This window comes from Oryx dammah, unplaced genomic scaffold (genome assembly GCF_014754425.2).
Source record: "Oryx dammah isolate SB20612 unplaced genomic scaffold, SCBI_Odam_1.1 HiC_scaffold_29, whole genome shotgun sequence".
NCBI lineage: Eukaryota > Metazoa > Chordata > Mammalia > Artiodactyla > Bovidae > Oryx > Oryx dammah.
The window spans coordinates 94,301,488-94,324,940 of NW_024070213.1; the positions used below are offsets into that span (position 1 = coordinate 94,301,488).

The 23,453-nt window shown below is 36.6% G+C and overlaps 1 protein-coding gene across 1 annotated transcript in view; it reads left to right on the forward strand.

Moving 5' to 3' along the window:
* EEA1 (early endosome antigen 1) overlaps nt 1-23,453 on the forward strand; it is a 131,868-nt gene that overhangs the window by 36,207 nt on the left and 72,208 nt on the right. The window contains exons 2-6 of the mRNA XM_040234418.1: nt 5,703-5,795; nt 16,505-16,629; nt 21,141-21,195; nt 21,289-21,354; nt 23,060-23,099. Coding sequence (XP_040090352.1) covers nt 5,703-5,795; nt 16,505-16,629; nt 21,141-21,195; nt 21,289-21,354; nt 23,060-23,099 — 379 coding nt within the window. The remainder of the gene's footprint in view (nt 1-5,702; nt 5,796-16,504; nt 16,630-21,140; nt 21,196-21,288; nt 21,355-23,059; nt 23,100-23,453) is intronic.

The following is a 23,453-nucleotide window of genomic DNA, read 5'->3' on the forward strand; positions in this document are numbered from 1 at the left end:
AGCCAAGGTTTTAAATAAATGAGGATTATTATTAACTAAGCTAGAGAATATAGGAGGAAAAGAAAAGTTTTTTCCTGGGATGGTAAAGGGTTGAGGTAGTGGTTTGATTTTGGATATAATTCATTTGAGGTCTTTTGGGAAATCAGAAAGCAACTGGAAATGTGGTGTAGAGATACAGGGTGTTAAATTAAGTTTCTTTAATAGTCTAGGAAAGAGATGATGACATCCTGAACTGAGTTAATGACAAAGAAGATGAAAAAAGGATAGATTAAAATTTGTGTAGGTGATTGAATTAACTTGGTGATTGGCAGTTAAGTTTAGGGAAGAGGAACTAAGGGCAAAGCTTTGAATTTAGGCAAGATGGGTATGTGATTTTTCTGTAATTTTGGTTAGAGATTGCAAATAGATAAAAGGTTGTGAGAAAAGGTAATGAATTTGATTTTGAATAAAATGACTTGAGATATTTAGAGATATTTAGCAAGACAGGAAAATATATGAACTTGAAGTTCAGCAGAGATCTCAATTAGATTTATTTAATAAAATTTTATTTTTGGCTGCATTGGAGGATAATTAAAATTAAGGGAATAAATGAGATCGCCTAACAATGAATGGTGCTACGAGATTGAGCATGAAAATTCCCTGTGAAGTGCTGAAGTGCTCCCCATAAAATAAAAAAAATTATACCTTCTCAGTTTATCTGTATGTGCTAAGTTCTTACCTCTTAATAGTAAAGAGGTAATGAGGGCCCTAAGAAATCTCTTGATTATCCATTTATAGTACAAGGATCAGGTAATGTATTTAAAAAGCCCTTCTTTTAAGGTCTGAATATAGTAGATGGCTTTTCAGAGTTTTTGAATTGGTGAAAATTTTCCTAATTGGTCTTTATGATAAGCAGAGGGTGAAATAAAGTGACAAAATCAATGCTGAAAGATGCATTTTGTAAGAAATTCTTAAGAGATGTCTTAGAAGTCTCCAAGGTTTTGAGGTCATTATGTCATTTAATTTCTAATACTTGTATCTTTTCCAGTTTCAGAAATAATTTTGCTAAGTATAAGGTGTATTTAGTATCCTACATTTTTTTTCAAAGATTTTCATAAAAGCAGTAATTTATTTCTAGTCAACTCACCTTTTCGCAGCAATTAATCTGTTATCAGGTCAGCCTTCGCTGGTTTGCCTTGCTCCCAGTCTAGTTTCAGCTAGAGAGGTGCGGCTTGTGCATTTACTTTAAACTTAGCGTTTACTACATCTCTTCTGTGTGCAAAGACTAGTTATCCTTTTACTTGGTTTTAGTGCTTTGAAGATAGGTAAATTTTAGAGATGTGGTTCTTTATTTTTAGTAGCAATTAGGTTGTAGAACTGTTACATTCTCAATGAAATTCTTGCCCTCTTCCTGCCTGAATTTCTCTGGAATGAAGTCATATATAGCAGGGTTGGGGTGGGGGGAGTCAGATGTAGGGAGAGAAGTTTGGAAGCTCTTACTCAGTATATCACCAGATATTAGAAAAACTTTTGTCATCCATCTATAAAATAGATGTTTCTTATATACTCCTAGGTGTTTTTGATTCTGTTTTTTTTTTGCTATTAGATTTTCAGTCATAACTAGAAGACATGATTATTGATTGCTTTGGATTGCAGCAGTGTAGTTATTTTCAATAAACAACTAGTCTGAAATAGATAAAATAGGAATTTCAAAGAAACTTCATGTTGTTAGAACTTCTATGGTAGTAATATCTTTCAAGGTATTGCATACAGTAAACAATAATTTTTTCACCCCCCAGTTAAGTGCTGTTCTTAGGGCTTCCTCCTGGCTCAGCTGGTAAAGAATCCACCTGCAGTGTGGGAGAGCTGTATTTGATCCCTGGGTCAGAAAGATCTCCTGGAGAAGGGAAAGGCTACCCAGTCTAGTATGCTGGCCTGGAGAATTCCATGGAGAATTTCAAAGGGGAACAGGGTGGCAAAGAGTCGGATAGGACTGAGTGACTTTCACTTTTTTCAAAGCCTGTATGTGATTTTTGAAAGCAGTTTTTGTAGAGACTGATGCTTTTTGTTGATCTTATAGTTGTTGGTAGTAGGAATTATTTTTATATTATCAACAGCCTAGAGTAGCCAGATATACTACAGGCATCTATTCTTATTTGGTTGAAATAAATACTTTAAATACCATATAAACTTTTCCCCCCATGTTTTCAAAATTTGATCTGTTTGGCTGGTGCCACTAAGCATTAGTGATAGGTGTTTGATAATTATAATCATCTGGATCCTTTTACAAGCCCAGATATTTTTTAATTTAAAAAATCTGAAAATTAAAAAAAATATGACTACACTAATGAGGAGATGGGCAGGTGGTTAATTAAATCATCAATACAACAGACCTTATCCTTTCAGTTACATAGGGGAAAAGCAGTAATAACAAATACAGCTCTGACATAAAACACATCAGTCTCTTAAGACCTTTCAGTCTCTGTGTTCATCTTTACATAATTGAAACCATAACCATAATATATCCAAACTTTGTATTTTTCCCCTCTTACAAATTCAGCATTATATCACGTACCTTGTAATTTCTTTATATAGTCTTCACCCTGTCACTGAAAAATGTTTTTTCACCATGCTACATAGCATGTGGGACCCTAGTTCCCCAACCAGGGATTGAACCCACCATGCCTGCTGCAGTGGAGCTTGGAGTCTTAACCACTGGACCATCAGGGAAGTCCCCCATCCTTGTCATTTTTAATTGTTAGATTTGTTGAGTTGGGTATGTCACAATTTAGTTAACCTGTACTTTGTTTTGAACAGTTAGCTTGTAATTTTTCACTTAAAAAATTTTAAAATTATATACGTTTGAAGTGTATAGCATTGAGATTTGACATCTGTGTATACTACAAGGGATCACCACCACAAGTACAGTTGCTGCCCATCACCCTACAGTTGATCCCCTTCACCTGTTTTGCCCACCTCCCAACCCCCTTGCTGTGGTAACCACTAATCTGTTCTTGGTATCTTTTGAGTTTTAGTTTTTATTTGTTCATTTGTTTTGTTTTTCTAGATTCCATGTATGAGCAAAATCATATGGTGTTTGTCTTTCTCTGAGTGACATCATTTACAAATGGGCAAAATTTCATTTTAAAAAAATAATGGCTTAGTAGTTCAGTGTGTGTGTCTGTATGCCACATCATCTTTATGCCTTCATCCTTTAATGGACATTTAGGTTTTTAAATATCTTGGCTATTGCGAATAATGCTGTAATGTATAGGGGGGTGTGGATCTTTTTTGAATCAAGGTTTTTTTTTTTGATACATACACAGAGTGGAATATCGGTCGTATTGGTAGTTTTTCGTGTTAGTTTTTTGAAGACCCTCCATACTGCTTTTCATAGTGGCTGCACCAATTTATAGTCCCACCACTAGTTTGGACCATTCCTTTTCCTCCTCAGTCTCTCAGACATTCGCTTCTCATCTTTTCTGATAGGTGTGAGGTGTTGCGTCACTGTGGTTTTGATTTCCATTTCCCTAACAATTAGTGATAGTGAGCACCCCTTCAGGTGCCTCTTGGCCGTCTGTGTGTCTTCTTTGGAAAAATGTCTGTTCAGATTCTCTGACATTGTTGAGTTGTGCAAGTTCTTTGTAGGTTTCAGATATTAACCCCTTATTGGATACATGATTTGCAAGTATCTTTTCCCATTCAGTAGGTTGCCTTTTTGTTTTGATGATGGTTTCCTTTGCTGTGCAGAAACTTTCAAATTTGATATAGTCCCTTTTATTTTTGCTTTTCTTTCCCTTGCCTTGGGAGTCAGAGCCACAAAAATATTGCTAAAGTTTTCTTCTAGAACTTTCATAGTTTCAGGTCTTACATTCAAGTCTTTAATCCCTTTTGCGTTAATTGCTTCATTCTTTTGCATGTGGCAGTCCATTTTCCCCAGCACAGTTATTGAAGCTACTGTCTTTTCTCCATGGTATGTTCTTTGCTTCTTTTTCATAAATTAATTGTTCAAACGTGTAGGTTTACATTTTTACGCTCTCAGTTCTTTCAGTGATCTGTGTCTGTTTTTGTGTTGGTGCCATACTGTTTTTATTACTGTAGCTTTACGTGTATTTGTTGCTCAATTGTATTCAGCTCTTTGTGACTCCATGGACTGTAGCCTACCAGGCTCCTCTATCTCCAGGCAGGAATATAGGAGTGGATACCATTCCCTTCTCCAGAGGATCTTCCTAGTCTGGGGATCGAACTTGGGTCTTCTGCATTGTAGGCAGATTCTTTACCATTTGAGCCACCAGGGAAGACTTGGTAGCTTTAGAGTACAGTTTGAAACCAGGGAGCATGATACCTCCAGCTTTTTTCTTCTTTTTCAGGATTATTTTGACTGTTGTATATTAGGTATATCAGTGGTGCCTCCTAGTCTAGAGGGAGTGGCCTTATTTAGGAGATGTCCTATGGGTCTCAGAAGCACAATCCTGCCTGGCCACCAGAGCCAGGTGCTTAAGGGGTGTCTCCTATGCATGCAGTTGGTGGGGCCACAGTTGCAGTGCGGGTGCCGGTGGGCAAAGCTGTTGCTTGGCCAGCTGTGAGACCCAGCCGAGGTGCAGTGTTCTCCCACTGGTGCTGATAGGCTGGGTGGAGGATTCCAGTGTGGTGCCTGCCAGCATTAGTATAGCAAGGCAGCCTGAGATCACATAAATAAATGGCTCCTTCCAGTGACTCAGACCCTGTGGAGCGTTCCAGCTAGTTCCTTTCTCTATAGCAGATGTTTCCAGATGAGTAGGTGAGTCCCCTCACCTATGGTCCATACACTTTTCTTTTTTCCATGTTAGCGGTTTTATTTACCTATTCAGTTAGCTGTGGCTTTTCTTTTTTTTTTTTCCTTTGAATCTGTGTGGTCCATGCCCTTTTCAGTCTGGTGTTTTTGCCCTGATTTTCAGGTCAAGTCAATCGGTATGCAAATCCATTAAGAGTAGGTTTTCTAGTCCCTGTAGTTCTGTAGTTTTCCTGTCTTTTACCTGATGTTTTAGTAGATTTCCAGTTCCCTTAAGGTCATACCTAAGTATAATGAATAATAATGTTGCAGGAGGACAAAAGACCTTTAACCCTCCAAACTGTATCTTTGATGGTGGCATATTAAATATTGGAGACAGATTGGTGATGGTTGGCATGGTAGTAGATAGGTGGGTGACTAGATAATGTGGCCTGTGTTGCTCTTTTTAGCTCCTCTCAACTCATTGTAGTTCAGTTGATACAGTGGAGAGCAATGCAAGAGAAATTAGAGTTACAGTGTTTTGGTTCTATTTCTTTCTGATTTTTATTAACAGTACAATTTTGAGAAGTCCCTTAGTTGCTTTGAATCTGTTTTCTCATCTATAGATAAAACATTTTCCCTGCATCTCTCAGAGATGTCATTATGATTAAATAAGATACTCTGTGAAAGTGAGGTGAAGATGATAAAGCACAATCAGAATAAAAGTTTTCTAAAGGTAAACTTTTTATTAATTTAAAAAGACTAAACCTGAGAGAATGCAGATAGAGATACTGATAAAGTATTAGGTTCAGTCTTCAATAAAGGATAGCTTGTAGTGCAGTTTGTTGTTGTTATCGAGAGGACATCTCCTCTCGATAAGGCTAGCCCTGATTACTATTTAGTTATTATATAGCTTATGAGTATATTGTTGACATTTCCTTTGATTTTCCCCCTCTTTCTGCTTGTGTTTCAGACTCCTGGGAGAGTTGGCTCTCAAGGATCAGATTTAGATTCATCAGCAGCTCCTGTAAACACAGTGGATGTCAATCATGAAAGCTCTTCAGAGGTATGAGAAGATTAAGTATTATTTAAGGAAAAATAGCAAATGTTTGGAGTAACATTTGGTAATTTAAACTTTTGTAGCAAAAGATCTCATAAATCTCTCTTACGAATTGGATAGATAATAGTAGATAGGTAGATAATAGTGGTAGGTATCTAAGTAAGTGGTAGGTATCTAGGTAGATAATAGTGCTTAGTTGTGAGACTGCAAAAGTGTATATTAAGACTAAAAAATAATATTGACAATTTATATTTAATATTAAAGTCATCTCAACTTAATGAAGATTTAAAAATCTGTTTGTAAAGAATTACCAATTAATTAGTAAGTACTTATGTGTTTGTACTGTCATGAACAACTAAGCTAATGAAAAATTAGATAATATGTGATACTTATACATTATTTGTCTTCATTTATAATTTTTAAGAATGTTTATGTTTGATAGCTTCTTAAAAATTAATGGAGAAAGTAAAAAAAAAACTCATTTTTTGAGGTCAGCCATAGAAGTTACTTTATTACTATCATTATTTTTAACGAATAATATACACTCATTATAGAAAAAAGTTAGGTGAGAGAAGAACATAAAAACCATCCATAACTTGCCCCTGAGAGACGGACACACTCTTATTTCTGATCTGACAGTTTTTGTCAGTTGCCTTTTTCTGGGCCCAGCTGTGCCACCTACCCAGCTCCCTGTTCCCTGCTCTTCCCCGTCTTTTGGTTGGTGAGTCTTGTGTGTGTATGTTTCTGTGTATGTCTTTTACCATTCATCTCTCTATTTTGTCTCTTTTTGCCCATCTGTCTTTCATGTATGTGTTTATTAACCATAAGATCTAACAAGACTGAGTGAGAAGAAAGGGATCAGTTGAACTGTATTAAGAGCAAGTTTGAGGAAAACATTCCAAACTGTGTTTTTGATAAGCTCAAAAAGCTCAATTGTAACCCTGGAAACGAATTTAGTAATAATTGTTGACCCCATTCAGACCAAACACAAAAAAGTCTGCCGTGGTAATGAGCAGTGCCTGGTAATGCTGCTGTATTTTCGTATTGGTGTTCCTTTTCTACTGTGATAGTTGTACTCTCTTTTTCATCCTCAAACCTTTCGTGTGTCTTACCTTCTTCCCACCTTCTCTCAGTCACCTTCTATCCCTCTGAGAGAAAAGGAATCATTAGAAGAATGTTCTCATTTTGTCACTAAAACTATGCTTTAGTCTCTATTCTCCTTATTACTTCAGTATATGGAAGACAGGTCTCTTCCTGTCAAATTTCAGTCCTTTCTCTTGTGCTTTGGATTCCATTCTCTCTCACATTCTCAGCGTATCTCTTTTCCTGCAACTTTGGTTTTTACCTGTGACATAAATTTTTCCCATCAACATACAAATACTGTTCTAGAGGTAGCTCTAACCTGGAACTCTGTTAAATTAAGTTCCGTACTTGAAATTTTTCATATTACCAACAAGTGTAAATTCCAGGTACTAACCTAATTGAGAGCTATTAGTGATTATGAATTCTCAGAGGTTATTTTTCCCATTTGCCCAGTGCTCAGGTGTTAACTGGTTAAGGTTTCAGTTGAAATCTCTCACTGTGTCTCTCAATTTCTCTTTTTCTCTTAATTTTTCCCTGTTACCCTGAGGTTGGCTTCCCACTTTTGAACAAATTCTAGGTTTTAACATTGTGCCCTTAGCGACCATCTAAATGGAATTTGAAATACCATGGTCTCCAGGATTTTAAAGAAATAGTCAGAAATAAAACGGTGCCCTGGTTTGGTACTCACTTTTATCATATTTTATATATTATTATACATCATGATATATAAAATAGTATTTACATACAGGCTAATATTATAACAGAAGTACTGGGAGTCTTAAATAATAAACATTTCTCACAGTTCTGGAGGCTGGGATGTTCAAAGGTCTGGCAGATTCTAGGTCTGATGGGGTTTGCTTCCTGGATAAAGAAGGCCATCCTCACATGGTAGAAGGGGCAAGAGAACTCTCTGGGATCTCTTTTATAAGGATACCTATTCCATTCATTAGGAGTCCACCCTCATGACTTAATCTTATCTTCCAAAAGCCCCATCACATTGGAGGTTAAGATTTCAACATGTGAATTTTTAGGGTATACAGACATTCAGTCTATAATAGATATACATTATGGATAATACATAATGTAATGTGATATCTTATATCATTTGTTCTCATCAGGACAATTGTTTAGACTATTTAGTATATCACATTGCCAAAGCATATTCTTTGTTTACTCTTTATCTCTTTCTAATCTGACTTGCATCCTTAGTACCTACTGAAGGCACTTGGTAATGACCAGCAAATAACACATCAGATTTTCAGTTTCCTGCTCAAGTGGCTAGAGAAGACTTTTCTTAGGGCTTTTTAGTAAGTGTCCACTGAAGTGTTCAGGTTGCTGGCTTTGCCAGCACACAGTCCAGAATATATGAAGTGAAAAGAAAACCCAGAGTACTCACCACTGTCTCAATCCTTGGCTCCTGAGACCTTAACTGGTCTGCCTTCTTCTCTTTACCTTTCAGCTTTTTATTTTTCTTGTGTTTTATATAATGCCTAGAGAGTTCAGCTGTACTTAGCAGGAAGAATAGAGAAATGTAGCTGTTTCATTTTGTCTGGAACTGAAAATCCAACCATTTTGAGAATTGGAATATTTACCTTTATATTTTAATGAATTCTAAGAGTTCTTTATCCTTTTATCAATGTTTTGATTGCCTCCTACTCATTCCATTGGTGAGGGAAGGATTCCTGTTCTAGGCCTATGGGGATGGCTCAGCACATAATTAGACAAATGAGATCAGCATAGATTGTTATATATACTCACAGCCCAGGGGAAGAGGACACTGCGTGCCATGCAGGGCCACATGAGAATTGCACTTGGGAACAAAATCAATAATCAGGGGCTGTGACAGGCAGGCATTCTGGTGTCAGGTGTATGGTATGGTATCAGGGAGGTAAGGCCCCTCCACCCCATCCCATCCCTCCAGGAGATGTGATTGGCTTATTTGAGTAATTCCAGGGGCCGGCAAGGAGCTGAAACCTGCTGCTTAGGGATAAGCAGGCCTTGTGAAGAGGAGAAGCTGTTTGGATAGAGGACCTTATCTGTGGGAACAGAGTGGCGAGGGGAACTTGCACTTAGGCCATTTGAAGCCCTTCTAGTTTGACTAGTTGTCAAAGCAGTGTGTATTGGGCCTTAATTTTAGGCCTTACACCACAGTCAGAAATATGTGATGTATATATTTTTTTCTCAGTCTGTGGCTTGTTTTCCATTTTGTTAATGGTGTCTGACAAAGAGAGAGAGTTTTGTCAGCCTTTTATGGCTTTTGCTTTTTGGGTACTACAGAATTTTTGGCCTACTTCAAGGTTGCAAAACTATCCTATGCTTCTGGTTAAAAAGAAATCAAGCTACTTGGAGATATTGTACAAGACAGGGAACATAGTCAATATTTTATAATAACTATACATGGACTATAACTTTTAAAAATTGTGAATCACTGTGTTGTAACCTATAACTTATTGTATATCAACTACATTTTAAAAAAGACTGAAAGATTAAAAAATCTTTTAGCTTGTACATTTCAGTCTTTGACTTATTTTAAATTATTGTGTATGGTCCGAATTGTGGTTGAGCTTCATTTCTTCCATATGGATATGGAAACTACATTTTTCTATATCCTTGTTGTAGTAACCATTTGCTGAAAATGTTACTTTTTCCACTTGAATTGAATATTCACTTTTGTGGGAAATCTGTTGACCTTATATGTGTGGTTATGTTATTTTCTCTGATCCAGGCATAATGAACTGATTTTAAGGTGTGCCAAGTTATTTCTTATCTTTGAACTTTTGTGTGTGCTAATCTCTATGTCTTACCTGCTCTTGCTTTTTCTTGGTTAACATCTGATTATCCTTCAAGTCTCATTGCAGATAATTGCTTTTTCCTGTCAACCTTCCTTGACTCTGATGTGAGACAGGTGCTTCTTCCATGTGCTTTTGTGGAAAATATTGCCTATCCTTTTGGTGAAAGTGAAAGTGAAGTCTCAGTCGTGTCTGACTCTTCGCGACCCCATACACTGTAGCCTACCAGGCTCCTCTGTCCATGGGATTTTCCAGGCAAGAGTACTGGAGTGGATTGCCTTTTCCTTCTCCAGGGGCTCTTCCCAACCCAGGGCTCAAACCTGGGTTCTCCTGCATTGTAGACAGACACTTTACCATCTGAGCCACCAGGGAAGTCCTCTACCCATCCTTTTGGTAATGACTGTTATTGTGAGATTCATTTGTTGAATATTTATTGAAGCCAGACACTGTTCTTGATGCTGGAGTATGGTGTGAGTGAAAAAACCTTTACCCTGATGGAATTTAGATTCCACTGGGTGGAAACAGGCAAAACCTAAAACATACAGAGGGAGACAGTTGGTGTTACTGAGAAAAATAAAGCAAGGAAAAGGGAATAGAAAGTGTTTTGGGTGGATGCAATTTCAAATAGAATTGTCAGGGAAGACATCTCTGAGAAGGGGATAGCTCAGAAAGAACTGGATGAAGTGAGGAGATGAATCATGTGGCTTTCTGGAGCAAGCATGTTGCAGGCATGTGGAACAAGTTTTTGAGGTGAGGGCATGCCTGCCATGTTGAAAAACAGCCGAGAGGCTAGTGGCTCCAGCACAGTGAGTGGAGGGAGGTTGGGTTAGTGAGGTAATGAGGCCCACTTCATGTTAGGCCTTAGAGGCTTTTGTACAGACTTTAGTGTTTTACTCTTGCTGAAATAGAAGTCATTGGAAGGTTTGGATCAGGGAAATGACGAAAGTTACCTACATTTTCACAGGGGTAAGGATAGAAGCAGAGACTGTTGGAAGGCTTCTGCAGTGATCCATATACACTTTGAGGGTGGTTTGGATCAGGGCAGTAACGATGGAGAGAGATCCTCAGGTTCTCAATATATTTTGAAGGAATTGTGTTGGCCAAAAAGTTCATTCAGGTTTTCCGTAAGACCTGAATGAACTTTTTAGCCAATCCAGTAGTTCTAATAAGATTTTCTGATTAGTGAGGTATGAAGTGTATTTTCTTTTGCAACTTTTTCAAGAAGTCTGTAAGCTTATTAAGGATGAGGTCTTTGCTTTATTTTACCATTGTGTTCTCACTACCATAGCATAATGATGTAGTAACCACACCCAGTAAATACTTTTTGAATGAATGGTTGAATGACATATGTGGAAACTTACAGTGAAGAAATAAGTAAAGTGTGGCAGGCAGCATAAAGATATCATGGTTAAAAAAACCCACATCGCATTGTTCTTTAAAAAAAATGATTGTTCTGTAGTTTTAGTACCTGGGGTGGTGATTTCCAGGAAGACATCCCTTTCATCAGTAAAAAGAAAAGAAAGTGAATTCATGTTACTTATTTTCATCCCCTGGCTGATATCCTTTAATGGTTGTCAACAAAAGGAACAATGATATTAAATGATAGTTATCATTCATTGAATGTTTTCTTTGTATCAGATGCTGTGATAAGGATTTAGCATATATTACCTTATTAATTCTCCTGAGATTTCCCATATGAAGTAGGTGTTATATTTATCTCATTTAATGGATGAGGAAATTGAAGGTCATATAAACTACTAAGAGTAGTAGCTTAGGATTCAAGGATTCAAGCCCAAAACTAGCTCTTAACTGCTAACCTGTCTTGTGTCTCACTTTGGAATCTTGTTTCTAGTCTTTCTTCCTTGCTATGATCCTAAGTGACATTAAGGACTCAAGGAACACCTTAGCCTCTCAGTTCTTAATGTTATCAATGCCAGTGATATTTATTACTTTTCTCGTTCCTCAAGGCCATGGCAGTGCCTCCAATTTTCTTATCAGACAGAACAGTTTTATCTGGCATGTTGAAATCCTGTCTCTGCATACCTTACATCAACTGCCTGTCCTATCAAAAACTTTCTCATAGTCATACTTCTTAACTTCTTTGGTCTTGTTGATTATTTTAGATTTTTAATTTCTATTTTTTTCTTATAGTCTATTATCCTTTCTTGTCTTCATTTCATTTACTCTCTAACCATACATCTAATGACAGTTAATATTTGTTGAGCACTAAATCCCATGGACGGAGGAGCCTGGTGGGCTGCAGTCCATGGGGTTACTGAGGGTCGGATACGACTGAGTGACTTCACTTGCACTTTTCACTTTCATGCACTGGAGAAGGAAATGGCAACCCACTCCAGTGTTCTTGCCTGGAGAATCCCAGGGATGGAGGAGCTTGGTGGGCTACTGTCTATGGGGTCACACAGAGTCGGACACGACTGAAGTGACTTAGCAGTAGCAGCAGCAGTATAATTTCTCAGGCAAGGAATACACTGTAGAACACACTCTAGATGAATAGGTGCTAATATTAGCTCCATTTTATAGGTGAGGAAACTGACATTTAGCAAAGTAAAGTGATTTTTAAAAAGTCACATAGTCAGTATTGGTTGAGACTGAAACCCGTATCTGGTTTTGACACCAAAATTCATGACATAACTTTTGTAGCCTATTGTCCTTCACCACTGTCTTCATTTAATTTACTTTCTCCCTGACACTCTCAACTTCTTTATTCTCTTATCCTTTTACTGTTCCTCTCTGACAAAACCACAAACCATAGATAAGTGTAACAGCCCATATTTTAAAATACAGATATTGTTAGGTATGGGGAGTTTGGGAGATTGTTTTAAAACGATTTTACTTAGCTCATAAAATTAGAAGAGGGGTGTCACCTGCTAGGAATTGTGGGTGTGGGCAAGAATGGAATCTTTAGCTTGTGGAATATGGCGAAGACTCAAAATTGCTTTCATTATAAGAACTTTTTGTTGAGAACATTATCTTACATAAAAATATTTGTTAAAACTGCCAATCATTTCTTGATCCAAAATAACAGATAGCTTGCCAATACTAGCTCTCTCACATAAATAAGGACAAAGTATCATAAACAAAATGAATAATAAGATTCCAACAAAAGCAACTGTTTACTACGATAAAATTGACCAATGGGAATTTACAGCATTAAGGATGGAAACTAATTTCAGAGTCCTACTTTGGATAGCAGTCTTTCACCCTTTGTACAGTTACTACTTGAAAATTTCCCTTCCATATACTAAAAAGAGATATACTAATTATTTTCCTGGTATGTCTATTTTCATTGTCTCTGTTTTGTTTCATAAATAACTTTTTGTGTATATCCTCCTAAAAGTTGTTATTTCACAGGGTTTCATCTGTCCGTTATGTATGAAAAGATGTATAACTGCTATTGATTTGTCGGAGCATTACCAGAAAGTGCACGCTGAAAATGAGACAAGAGGACAGGAACTTCTTAATGACTCCAGTGTTACTGTGGGTCCTGAATATTTTGTTTTAGCAGCTTGGTTATGGGTTGCTCAAAACAGCTTTGTTTTTCCTTGCCTCGATGTTGCTTAACTTCTTGTGCTACATGGGAGTATGGATTGCTTTCATTATGCATGCTCTGAGAAGGTTCAATAAGGAAAAGATGCTCTTGGGAAGTTGGCTTGGCTGTTCTGACTGTTTGCAGCTGTCTTTCTGTGAATCTGTAAAATACATAAAAGTTTAAGCTTATTTTTGCATAAATTTTGCCATGAAATTTGAAATATAAAGTGAATGTTTTTTATTTCAACATTTGTAAGTTATATCTTTATTGTAGTTAATGTTTTATTAATGAATGTATTAAAGTGCTTTCAGTTAAGATGCTTTACTCTTAAAGAAAAAGAGGACCTTGCATGTGAACTGGTACTGTCTTGGGAAAATACACAGCATTATATACAGCAGATCCAGAATCTGGATCTACCTCTGTTTCAGTCTTTTCCCCAGGCCTGTTGGAAGTTACAGAATGGTACACACTTGTCATTAATAGTGGCTCACTCAAATGTTTTCCTGTAGTGCGTGAGGCTGGTGCGAATCGAAGGCTGGGAGTGGGAGCCAGTGATGGGAAGTGTTGCCCATTTTTAGGCTGGAAAAAGTTTTTCAGATGATCTTGATGTACTTCCTTTGAAAAGCATGACAGTATTCTAAAAACAAAGAAACATAGCTTTTAAAAAATTTCTTTTACAAATCTTATAAAAGAAGGAAACTTTATCATGAAAGATAAAAAATCAAGACTTTTTGCTATGAAGTAGTGATGTATAAGAAAATGATCTCACCAAACCTTCACGTAACATATTAATGGGGTACCTCTAATGTGCCAGGTATTTTGGTAGGTAAAGGAGATAAAAAGGTAAAGAAGATATGATCTCTATGCCAGAGAGTTTTTATTGTAGATATTTGCAAAAAGAGTGTAATGTATGATTCAGCTTGAGGGGAACCGCAGGAAAACTTGAGCGGGGAGTAGCTGAGCCAGACGTTCTCTAGTGTGGTAGGAAAATGAGTACATGTAGGCAGACACCAGTTAAACCGCAGAAGCAAAGCGGCCAGAGAGGCATGAAGGATTCTTGGAACTCTGCCTAGTATTTTACCAGTTGTCTTTCTTCCAGAGCATACGGGTTAATTTTTCTTTATGGGTTAGCCAGAATCAGAAGTGACTGTTTACCTATGTGTCACTTAAATAAGAACTTTCCTTTTAACTGAAAGAATACTTGATTCAATAGGGTATCATAACTGTCAAGTTAAGCTAAGTTCTTTGCTACAGTAGATTTGAAAAAGGATTAGAGATAACTGAAACTAAGAGTAAAGAATTTAATGCTTTTAATCTTAAGTCAGCTGTGTGTGTGCGTGTGCGTGCGTGCGTGCGTGCGTGCGTGAGGGAGAGAGGGAGAGAGTTGGCGAGATGTTTGGAATGATTAAGGGAAATAAATATAGCTGGCTATTTTAGTTTTTTATTGTTGCTGTTTTACTGTTTGTAAGTTATCTAGCAACCTCAATTCCCATGAAGTTTAGAAAAAATAAATAGAGGAGTTTCTTAATATCCAGAATTAGTATCACAAAGTCCATGAACTAAAGATCATGTACTTTATTCACAGGACATCTTTCAGATACTCATTCTGAGTTTATTTTATGTACTTTAAAGTGAAAGTAAGTGGTTTTAATAAACTTTTCCCTCTTAATCTAGCCTTCCCATCCATGTCAGGCTAGGATTACTAGTCTGGCTTTGTGAGTAGAACATACCTTTGTTTTCCAAATACAGCATGACTGTTTATACCTCTTCTATACCTTTGTTCATGCTTCTCTATTTGCTTAAAATGCCTTTATTTTCTGACAAGTAAATTTCTGTTTAGATCTATTTCTAGTGACTCATATAGACATATGTCAACATATACACATACACACATATATGTGTGTGTCTGTGGATTTTTGGGGCAGTATTAACTGCTTAATAAGCAGATTTGGATACTTATCTTGTATTCCTATAGTTCTTTATATATACTTCGGTTATACCATTGCCTGATAATGTCATCCTTATTGAGCCTTGAATTTGCCATATAATGTGAATAAGTGATGTGAGGGTATGTTATTTGTACAGCACCCACAAAGGAGCAGAAGTAATATGTTATAGTTTCTGTGTGTCCGGAATATTTATTACTTAGCTCAGTCTATCCCTTGAAAGGTTTTATAATCTGCAAGCTGTTAAGCTTCTCTGTTTGTTTTTTTTCTGCCAAGTTATGCCCTGCCAGGTTCATTTGTATTTCATTAAATAGATGTACAGAGTAGAAAGTATATGGTTATGTTCAAAGTACTATACTGGTCACTAGGGAAACATAGATTAGCTTTGTTGTGTTATATTATTTGTTGTTGTTGTCGTTTAGTCTCTTAAGTCGTGTCCCACTGTTTTGCAACCCCATGGTTTGTAGCCTGCCAGGCTCCTCTGTCCATGGGATCTTCCTGACGCAGGGGTCAAAGCCACATCTCCTGCATTAGCATTCAGATTCGTTATCATTGAGCCAGTCACGTGGGAAGCCTGATGGTAATGCTGGAGGGAAAAAAGCAATATATGCAGAGGTGTAAAAGTGTGAGACACCATGGTGTGTTCAGGGAAACATAGGTGCTTTAGTATAGCTGGAGCATGTTGTATAGAGTAAAAGTGTCCTGAGATTATACTGGATGGGTCATTGGGGGACTACAAATGCAGGACCTTGTATGCCATAACCATATAATAAGTTTTTAAGGTTTTATAGAACTGTTCATTAACTTGAAGCTTTTTTAGTGTTAATTAGGGTTAGTAAGGGATTTACTGATTAGAATACTTCTCAACCATTGCACATACTCTGTGGTAATTATAGGTAATTTATATTACCTTTTTTCCTCAATGATCAGAATGCTTCATGTCCTTAGTTTTTTGGTTATCATTCCTGTGCAGTAGATTGTAGCAGATATTGTTTTACTCTGGGGGATATTTAGAGAGATGGAGGATCTGATGGCATGTCGTCTTCTCAGCTAGACTTCTAGATTAGAACTAACTTCTCAGATTACAATTCTGTACTATAGCCATTAATTTATTCAACCTAAAAGATGGTTATAAGGGTCTTAAAAAATATTTTGTAAGCTGCAACCAGGATAGGCAGTGATGTGTCTTTGTACAATACCAGAATTTAGGCTTTGCACTGTAAATTACAATTTACTTAATGGCATTATTGGTATGAATGTTAGATTTGACTATTTTTCATAACATAGGAATGGTTATTTTGCAATACAAAATATTGTTTTGAAACCTTTTTCTACCTCTTTGTGTAGGGTTTCATATGTCCACAGTGTATGAAATCTCTTGGATCGGCTGATGAACTTTTCAAACACTATGAGGCAGTCCATGATGCTGGTAATGACTCAAGTCACGGAGGAGAAGCTTTGGCTCTGAAGCGGTACAGTATAATAGCTTTGAAGTGTAATGTAGCAAATGAATGCACGTGATATCACTCTTTAATCATGAATACTTAGTTCTTGAAGAGTACTGTTTTTATATTTTTTTATTTAAATCTACCTTCATTTAGCATAGTTTTGATCTTTTATTGTTATAATTTATTCAATCCTTGATCAGTAACCAGCTATGCTAACATCTATAGCATGTTTCAGAGGTTATATTTTTAATAAAGATTGTGATTTTTTAAAAGGGTTAGAGTATGTTTAGCATATTCTGCTTATTAAAGAATGATATGCTTTCTTTAAAAATTTGTCTTTTGTATTCACCAACATATCAGCAAACAAAACACATTCTGCCTCTTAGCGATTTTACCTGACCATTTTAACAATTAGACTAAAACATAATTACTTAGAATAGGATTCAGCAGTTAACTTTGCTTTTCTTCTATTGGTGAGAACTTTTGTCTTAAATTCCCACTAAGGAAGAAAGCTTGATTTTATTCTGTTGCTGATTTGTTGCTAAGTTGTGTCCTGACTGTGCCAGTACATGGACTGCAGCACTCTAGGCTTTCCTATCCTTCAGTTCAGTCGCTCAGTTGTGTCCGACTCTTTGCGACCCCATGAATCGCAACATGCCAGGCCTCTCTGTCCATCACCAACTCCCGGAGTTCACTCAGACTCACGTCCATCAAGTCGGTGATGCTATCCAGCCATCTCATCCTCTGTCGTCCCCTTCTCCTCCTGCCCCCAATCCCTCCCAGCATCAGAGTCTTTTCCAGTGAGTCAACTCTTCGCATGAGGTGGCCAAAGTACTAGAGTTTCAGCTTCAGCATCATTCCTTCCAAAGAAATCCCAGGGCTGATCTCCTTTAGGATGGACTGGTTGGATCTCCTTGCAGTCCAAGGGACCACAAGTTCAAAAGCATCAATTCTTCGGCGCTCAGCCTTCTTCACAGTCCAACTCTCACATCCATACATGACCACTGGAAAAACCATCGCCTTGACTAGATGGACCTCACTGTCTCCCAGATTCTCATGTGTATTGAGTTGGTGATGCTATCTAACCATCTCATCCTCTGCCTTCAATCCTCCTGCCCCCAGTCTTTCCTAGCATCAGGGTCTTTTCCAGTGAGTTGGCTCTTTGTATCAGGTGGCCAAAGTATTGGAGCTTTAGCATCAGTCCTTCTAATGAATATTCAGGTTTGATTTCTTTAGAATTGACTGGTTGGATCTCCTTGCAGTCCAAGGGACTCTCAAGAGTCTTCTCCAGCACTACAATTAGAAAGCATCAATTCTTCAGCTCTCAGCCCTCTTTATGGTCCAACTCTCATATCTGTACGTGACTACTGGAAAAACCATAGCTTTGTCTACATGGACCTTTGTTGGCAAAGTGATGTTTCTGCTTTTAAATATGCTGTCTAGGTTTGTCATGGTTTTGCTTCCAAGGAGCAAGTGTCTTTTAATTTCGTGGCTGCAGTTACTGTTCGTAGTGATTTGGAGCCCGCGAAAATAAAATGTGTCAGTGTTTCCACTTTTTCCCCATCTATTTGTCTTAAAGTGATGGGACCAGATACCATGATCTTTGTTTTTTGAATGTTCAGTTTTAAGCCATCCTTTTCACTCTCCTCTTTTGCCCTCATTAAGAGGCTCTTTAGTTTCTCTTCTCTTTCTGCCATTAGGGTGGTATCATCTGCATATCTGAGGTTGTTGATGTTTCTCCTGGCAATCTTGATTTCCAGCTTGTGATTCATCCTGCCTGGCATTATATATGATGTACTCTGCATATAAGTCAAGTAAGCAGGGTAACAGTGTACAGCCTTGACATATTCTTTTCCCAGTTTTGAACCAGTCCGTTTTCCCATGTCTGGTTCTAACTGTTGCTTCCTGACCTGCATACAGGTTTCTCAGCAGGTGGGTAAGGTGGTCTGGTATTCCCATCTCCTTAAGAATTTTCCAGTTTATTGTGATTCGCACAAAGGCTTTAGCATCGTCAGTGACGCAGATGTTTTTCTGAAATTCTCTTGCTTTCTCATGATCCAATGAATGTTGGCAATACGAACTCTGATTCCTCTGCCTTATCTGAATCCAGCTTGTACATCTAGAAGTACTTGGTTCACATGCTTTTGAAGCCTAGCTTGGGGAATTTTGAGCATTTCTTTGCTAGCGTGTGAAATGAGTGCAATTGACCAATAGTTTGAACAATCTTTGGCGTTGCCCTTCTTTTTGATTGGAATGGTAACTGACCTTTTCCAGTCCTGTGGCCACTGCTGAGTTTTCCAAATTTGCTGGCATATTGAGTACAGTGCTTTAACACGATCAGCTTTTAGGATTTGAAATAGCTCAGCTGGAATTCCATCACCTCCACTAGTTTTGTTTATAGTAATGCTTCCTAAGGCCCACTTTACTTCATACTCCAGGGTATCTGGCTCTAGGTGAGTGATCAAACCATCATGGTTATCTGGGTCATTAAGACCTTTTTTGTATAGAATAGTACAGAAAGATAGTCTCTGCATATATACAATATGCTTATATCTGTGTACATATAAAGAAATGTATAAATTATATAATTACATAAAAGAGCAGTTCTACACTGTCCTATACCTTTTGTTTCTGTCTGTATCTATGGATTGTTTCTTATCATTGAAGATAGTTATCGTACTGTTTTTAATGACCGCATGGAATCTTACCATTCTCCTGTTGACAAGCATTCAGGCTATTTCCAGTGTTTTGTACATATAAATGTTGTGGTGGTATATGTCTTTGTGGATATATTGTTTGCATGTGTTTAAATATATCTGGAAGATATATTTCCAGAAATGGGATTTCTGGATAAAGTTTCCCTTTAAAATTTTGATAGATGCTTCCTAATTTTCTTTTGTCAATATCCTAGACTGTTCAATCTGTTAAATGTTTCAGAAGATTTTCTTTGCTAGACAGGTTACTTTCAAAAATTTATGAAGTGGCACTTTTTGAAAGATTAATTAGGGTAACTGAGTGCACCCAATTAGAAGTTGAATTAAAATTATCTTCCTTGCAATTTCATTCAATTTAATATGAGCCATTCCTATATATTGTTATTAATTTGTCTCTTCATTGTTTTGTTTTGTACATGGAGTTGGAATATTAATAAAAAGTAGGGAAAACTTAAAACCTATAGACACATTTTTATACACATATTAAGACCAAGGTTTCTCCAGTTAGCCTGTGGTTTCTCCGAATTGGATAAGTTCATAGGACCACATCGGGGGGAGAGAGGGAAGGATGGGAACACACGCACACGTACACGCACACACACCCCCACCAGAGAAATGAAAACTAATGAGAGTGTCATAAAAAGGCAAATTTTCAGAGACAAGAAATAAGCAGGAATATATTATCTAGTTCTACTTTTGTATTCAGAGATTAAAGATGACACCTTAAAGTTTATCTCTATCATGAAGTGCTTCTAGGTAGAAGTGACCACTATCTTTATGCTTCTGTTTTTGTTTCTGTTGTAGAACCAATGGCCTGTTACTCTTTATGTGTTTTCTTCCCCCATTAAACTGAATGACTTGAGAGTCTGGCATAGACAAGTTCTGTTGAATAATGAATTCTTTATGTATGAATGGCTTTGAAAGGTAGAGGTTCCTTTTCTACTGTCAACCATGTTTCACAGATGAAGCTGACTTTGTTTCTTGACTCTATCTTCACTCCCATCCTAGAGAATAATTTTCCTACCAGTATGTCCCATTATATTTTACTCTCTTGACATGCTCGTGCTTGTGTGGACTTGGTCTTCTGCTTCAGCAGAACTGATCCTGTTCTTTTCCTTCTGTACTAGAATCAGTGCACATGAGTATTCCCAGTCAGCTCATTTCAGTCTTCTACCATGGCAGTCATTGGAGTGGCATGGAGCAAGGAGAGTCCCTTTTTCTGCTGTTTATAATCCAAGAGGATAAGATATGTTCTTCCTATCTAGAAGAAGAATTGCAAATGTGTTTTCTCATGGAATGTCTCTCTGCATAAGGGCTTCGAGTTGTCTGCTTAACCATTGTTTGTCAGACTATTAGATGAGGGGAACAGAAGGTGAGGTTTTGACAGGAAAGAGCATTTCAGACTTAGGAAACAGCAAGGAGCCAGCATTGCTACAGCCAAGTGAATGAGGGTGAGAGTGGTAAGGTAGGGATTAGATTGTGTAGATTTTTATAGTCCTTGTTAATGAGTTTAGATTTTATACTAACTGCAGTAGGAAGCTGTTGATGCTTATTGCTGGTAAATTAATGGGAGACCTTTTGCTTTTGTCTCAGTACTTGACAGTCAGTTTTATTGTTTCCATGATAAAAGTGTTCCTCCATGGACCGACAGTATGCTTAAGAATAAAATTATTTTCCCAAGGACTGTATCTATGCCACTATATATAAAATCTATAGAATTTTTTTAAGAATTGGGAAAACTAGAATATTAATATATATTCACTAGCCATGATTTGTTAAAGCAAATTAACCATTAATTCCTTTTTTCCAATTTATGTTTAGAGATGATATAACACTACTCAGACAAGAGGTCCAAGACCTACAGGCTTCACTTAAGGTAAAATAAAAATGATTATACTTGTTTATTTTCAGTGTATCAGATAAATAAAACCTTTAAAAATTTTCTGATTAAAACCTTTTCTTTCCTTAGGAAGAAAAATGGTACTCAGAAGAATTAAAGAAAGAATTAGAAAAATTTCAAGGGCAGCAGCAACAAGTAATTGCTTTTAAATACTTAAAATGAAAGTTGTTCGTTTTCATTGTTTTAAATTAAGTATAATGCTTTTTTGTAAACAAGTGGCATGATATGAATAGCTTCCTAATTGTTTCTCTGTGCTTGTTAGCCTACATATGTATCCTTTGAAATTCTAATGAATACAAACCAATATAACCAATATATGGAAAGCTCAGATATAACTCCTTAAAAGTGCTCCATTAAGAATCATTTACCTATGGGACTTCCTGAAGTGATTAAAAACTCTGCGGTTCCACTGCACAGGGTGCAGGTTAGATTTGTGGTCAGGGAACTAAGATTCCACATGCCCCAGTGCGGCCAAAAGAATCATTTACCTATGGATTTTTTTTTTTTTTACACCAGGCCACATTATTCTTATTTTCTGACAATATACGTAAGTGGTTAAAAAATATAGGTTCAAAACAATCGTGAAGCACTTCAAAGCACTTGTGTTTGTGACAAATTGGTAATCACTAAAATGTCTGTTAGTAGGGAAAGAACTATTATTAACTGCTTATAGTTTTAATTAGTGGTGATTGTTTGAAAGCATGGGAAAACTGTTGTATTCATGTTAGATTTTAGAAAACAAATATTGTGTCTTTGTACACAGATGCATACCTACCATACAACTTTAACTTCATAAAAATTATACAGAAAAGAACAAGAAAGTCACTGTAGTAGTATCCAAAGTGGTTATTTTGAGTGATTTCATTTGATATCTCAGATTCATTATATAATGTTCTTTAATGTATTTTCTAAAAATTTCAACAAATTATGATTTTATACTAAAGTTATTCTGACTTTTATATGAATATACATAAAAAATCATAGAATGATGATTTTACCAAATATATATATATATAGTTTTCATTTCTGTGAATAAAAATGACATCCTTTAGCAATAGCTTTAATACTTTTATAAAATAATTAGTGATCCCTCTGCACATTATCTTAGCACATTAAGATAGCACATGACATCTTAGCACATGACTCCCAGTTGGTTTTGCCTTTTTGTCTTTTTCCCAAAAGTTGTCATTTGGACTAGAAAAGAAAGATAAATGGATAACAAGATATCAGTCTTATTACTACTCAGCTTCTATAATTGAGGATGCATTAAGGAGGGTTTTAATAATCTAAAATACTTAGAGTTCACTTATGTTTTAGGTAGATGCCATTAACAGTCAAAAATGTGCTGTATTAATATTATTTTCTGTACTTGAAAACAAAGGTAGTTGTTTACTACATTTGAGATGACTATTTTAACTTTATAATAGGGACTTCCCAGATGGCACCAGTGGTAAAGAACCTACCTGCCAATGCAGGATACATAAGAGATGTGGGTTGGTTAAGATCCCAGTAGGAGGGCATGGCAACCCATTCCATTATATTAACTTATGTTATTACTGAATTTATGGAATTTAAGATGCCATCTTGGCAAAGTTCATGAAAATTTAATATGTTAACAAATTCTTAGAGGCAGTGAGCTACAGTTAAATCATTATGCCAGACAGCCTACTGGTATCTTAGAGATCTAGAAGGATGTGAGCAGGCCAAGATTTGATTTTCATAGAAATCTTGCCACTTACCTGACAGAATCTATTTCAGAGATTGTTTTTCATGTTGACAATTGTAACAGTATAGTCTTTTCCTTTTAATACATTTGTTTATGTTTTTTGTTTTCATTGAGGAGTCCAAACCTGATGGATTAGTGGCTGATTCATCAGCAGGTAACTTAAAGCTTTTATTTTTTCATTTTCCTTCTTTCTTATGCCTTTTTCACTTTTTTCTTTTCCTCTGATACCTGCTACATGGATTTTGTTTTATGGTTTTACTTCATGGCACTGAAACAGTGAAGTTAACAGTCATATTCTAGGTTGAGAGTGTTTATTACCTGTGAACTTTATAATTTAATCAGTTATTGAAATCTTAATCTTATTATAGTTCATTATATTCTGAAGTTACACACTTTTGAAGTATTACATTAATATGGTGGTTAATGAAAGTTTAGATCTATATTAAATAGTGATGTACTTTGTTTCCTCTTGAAATTAAAAAATGAGATTAGCATCTTTGTAATCTGG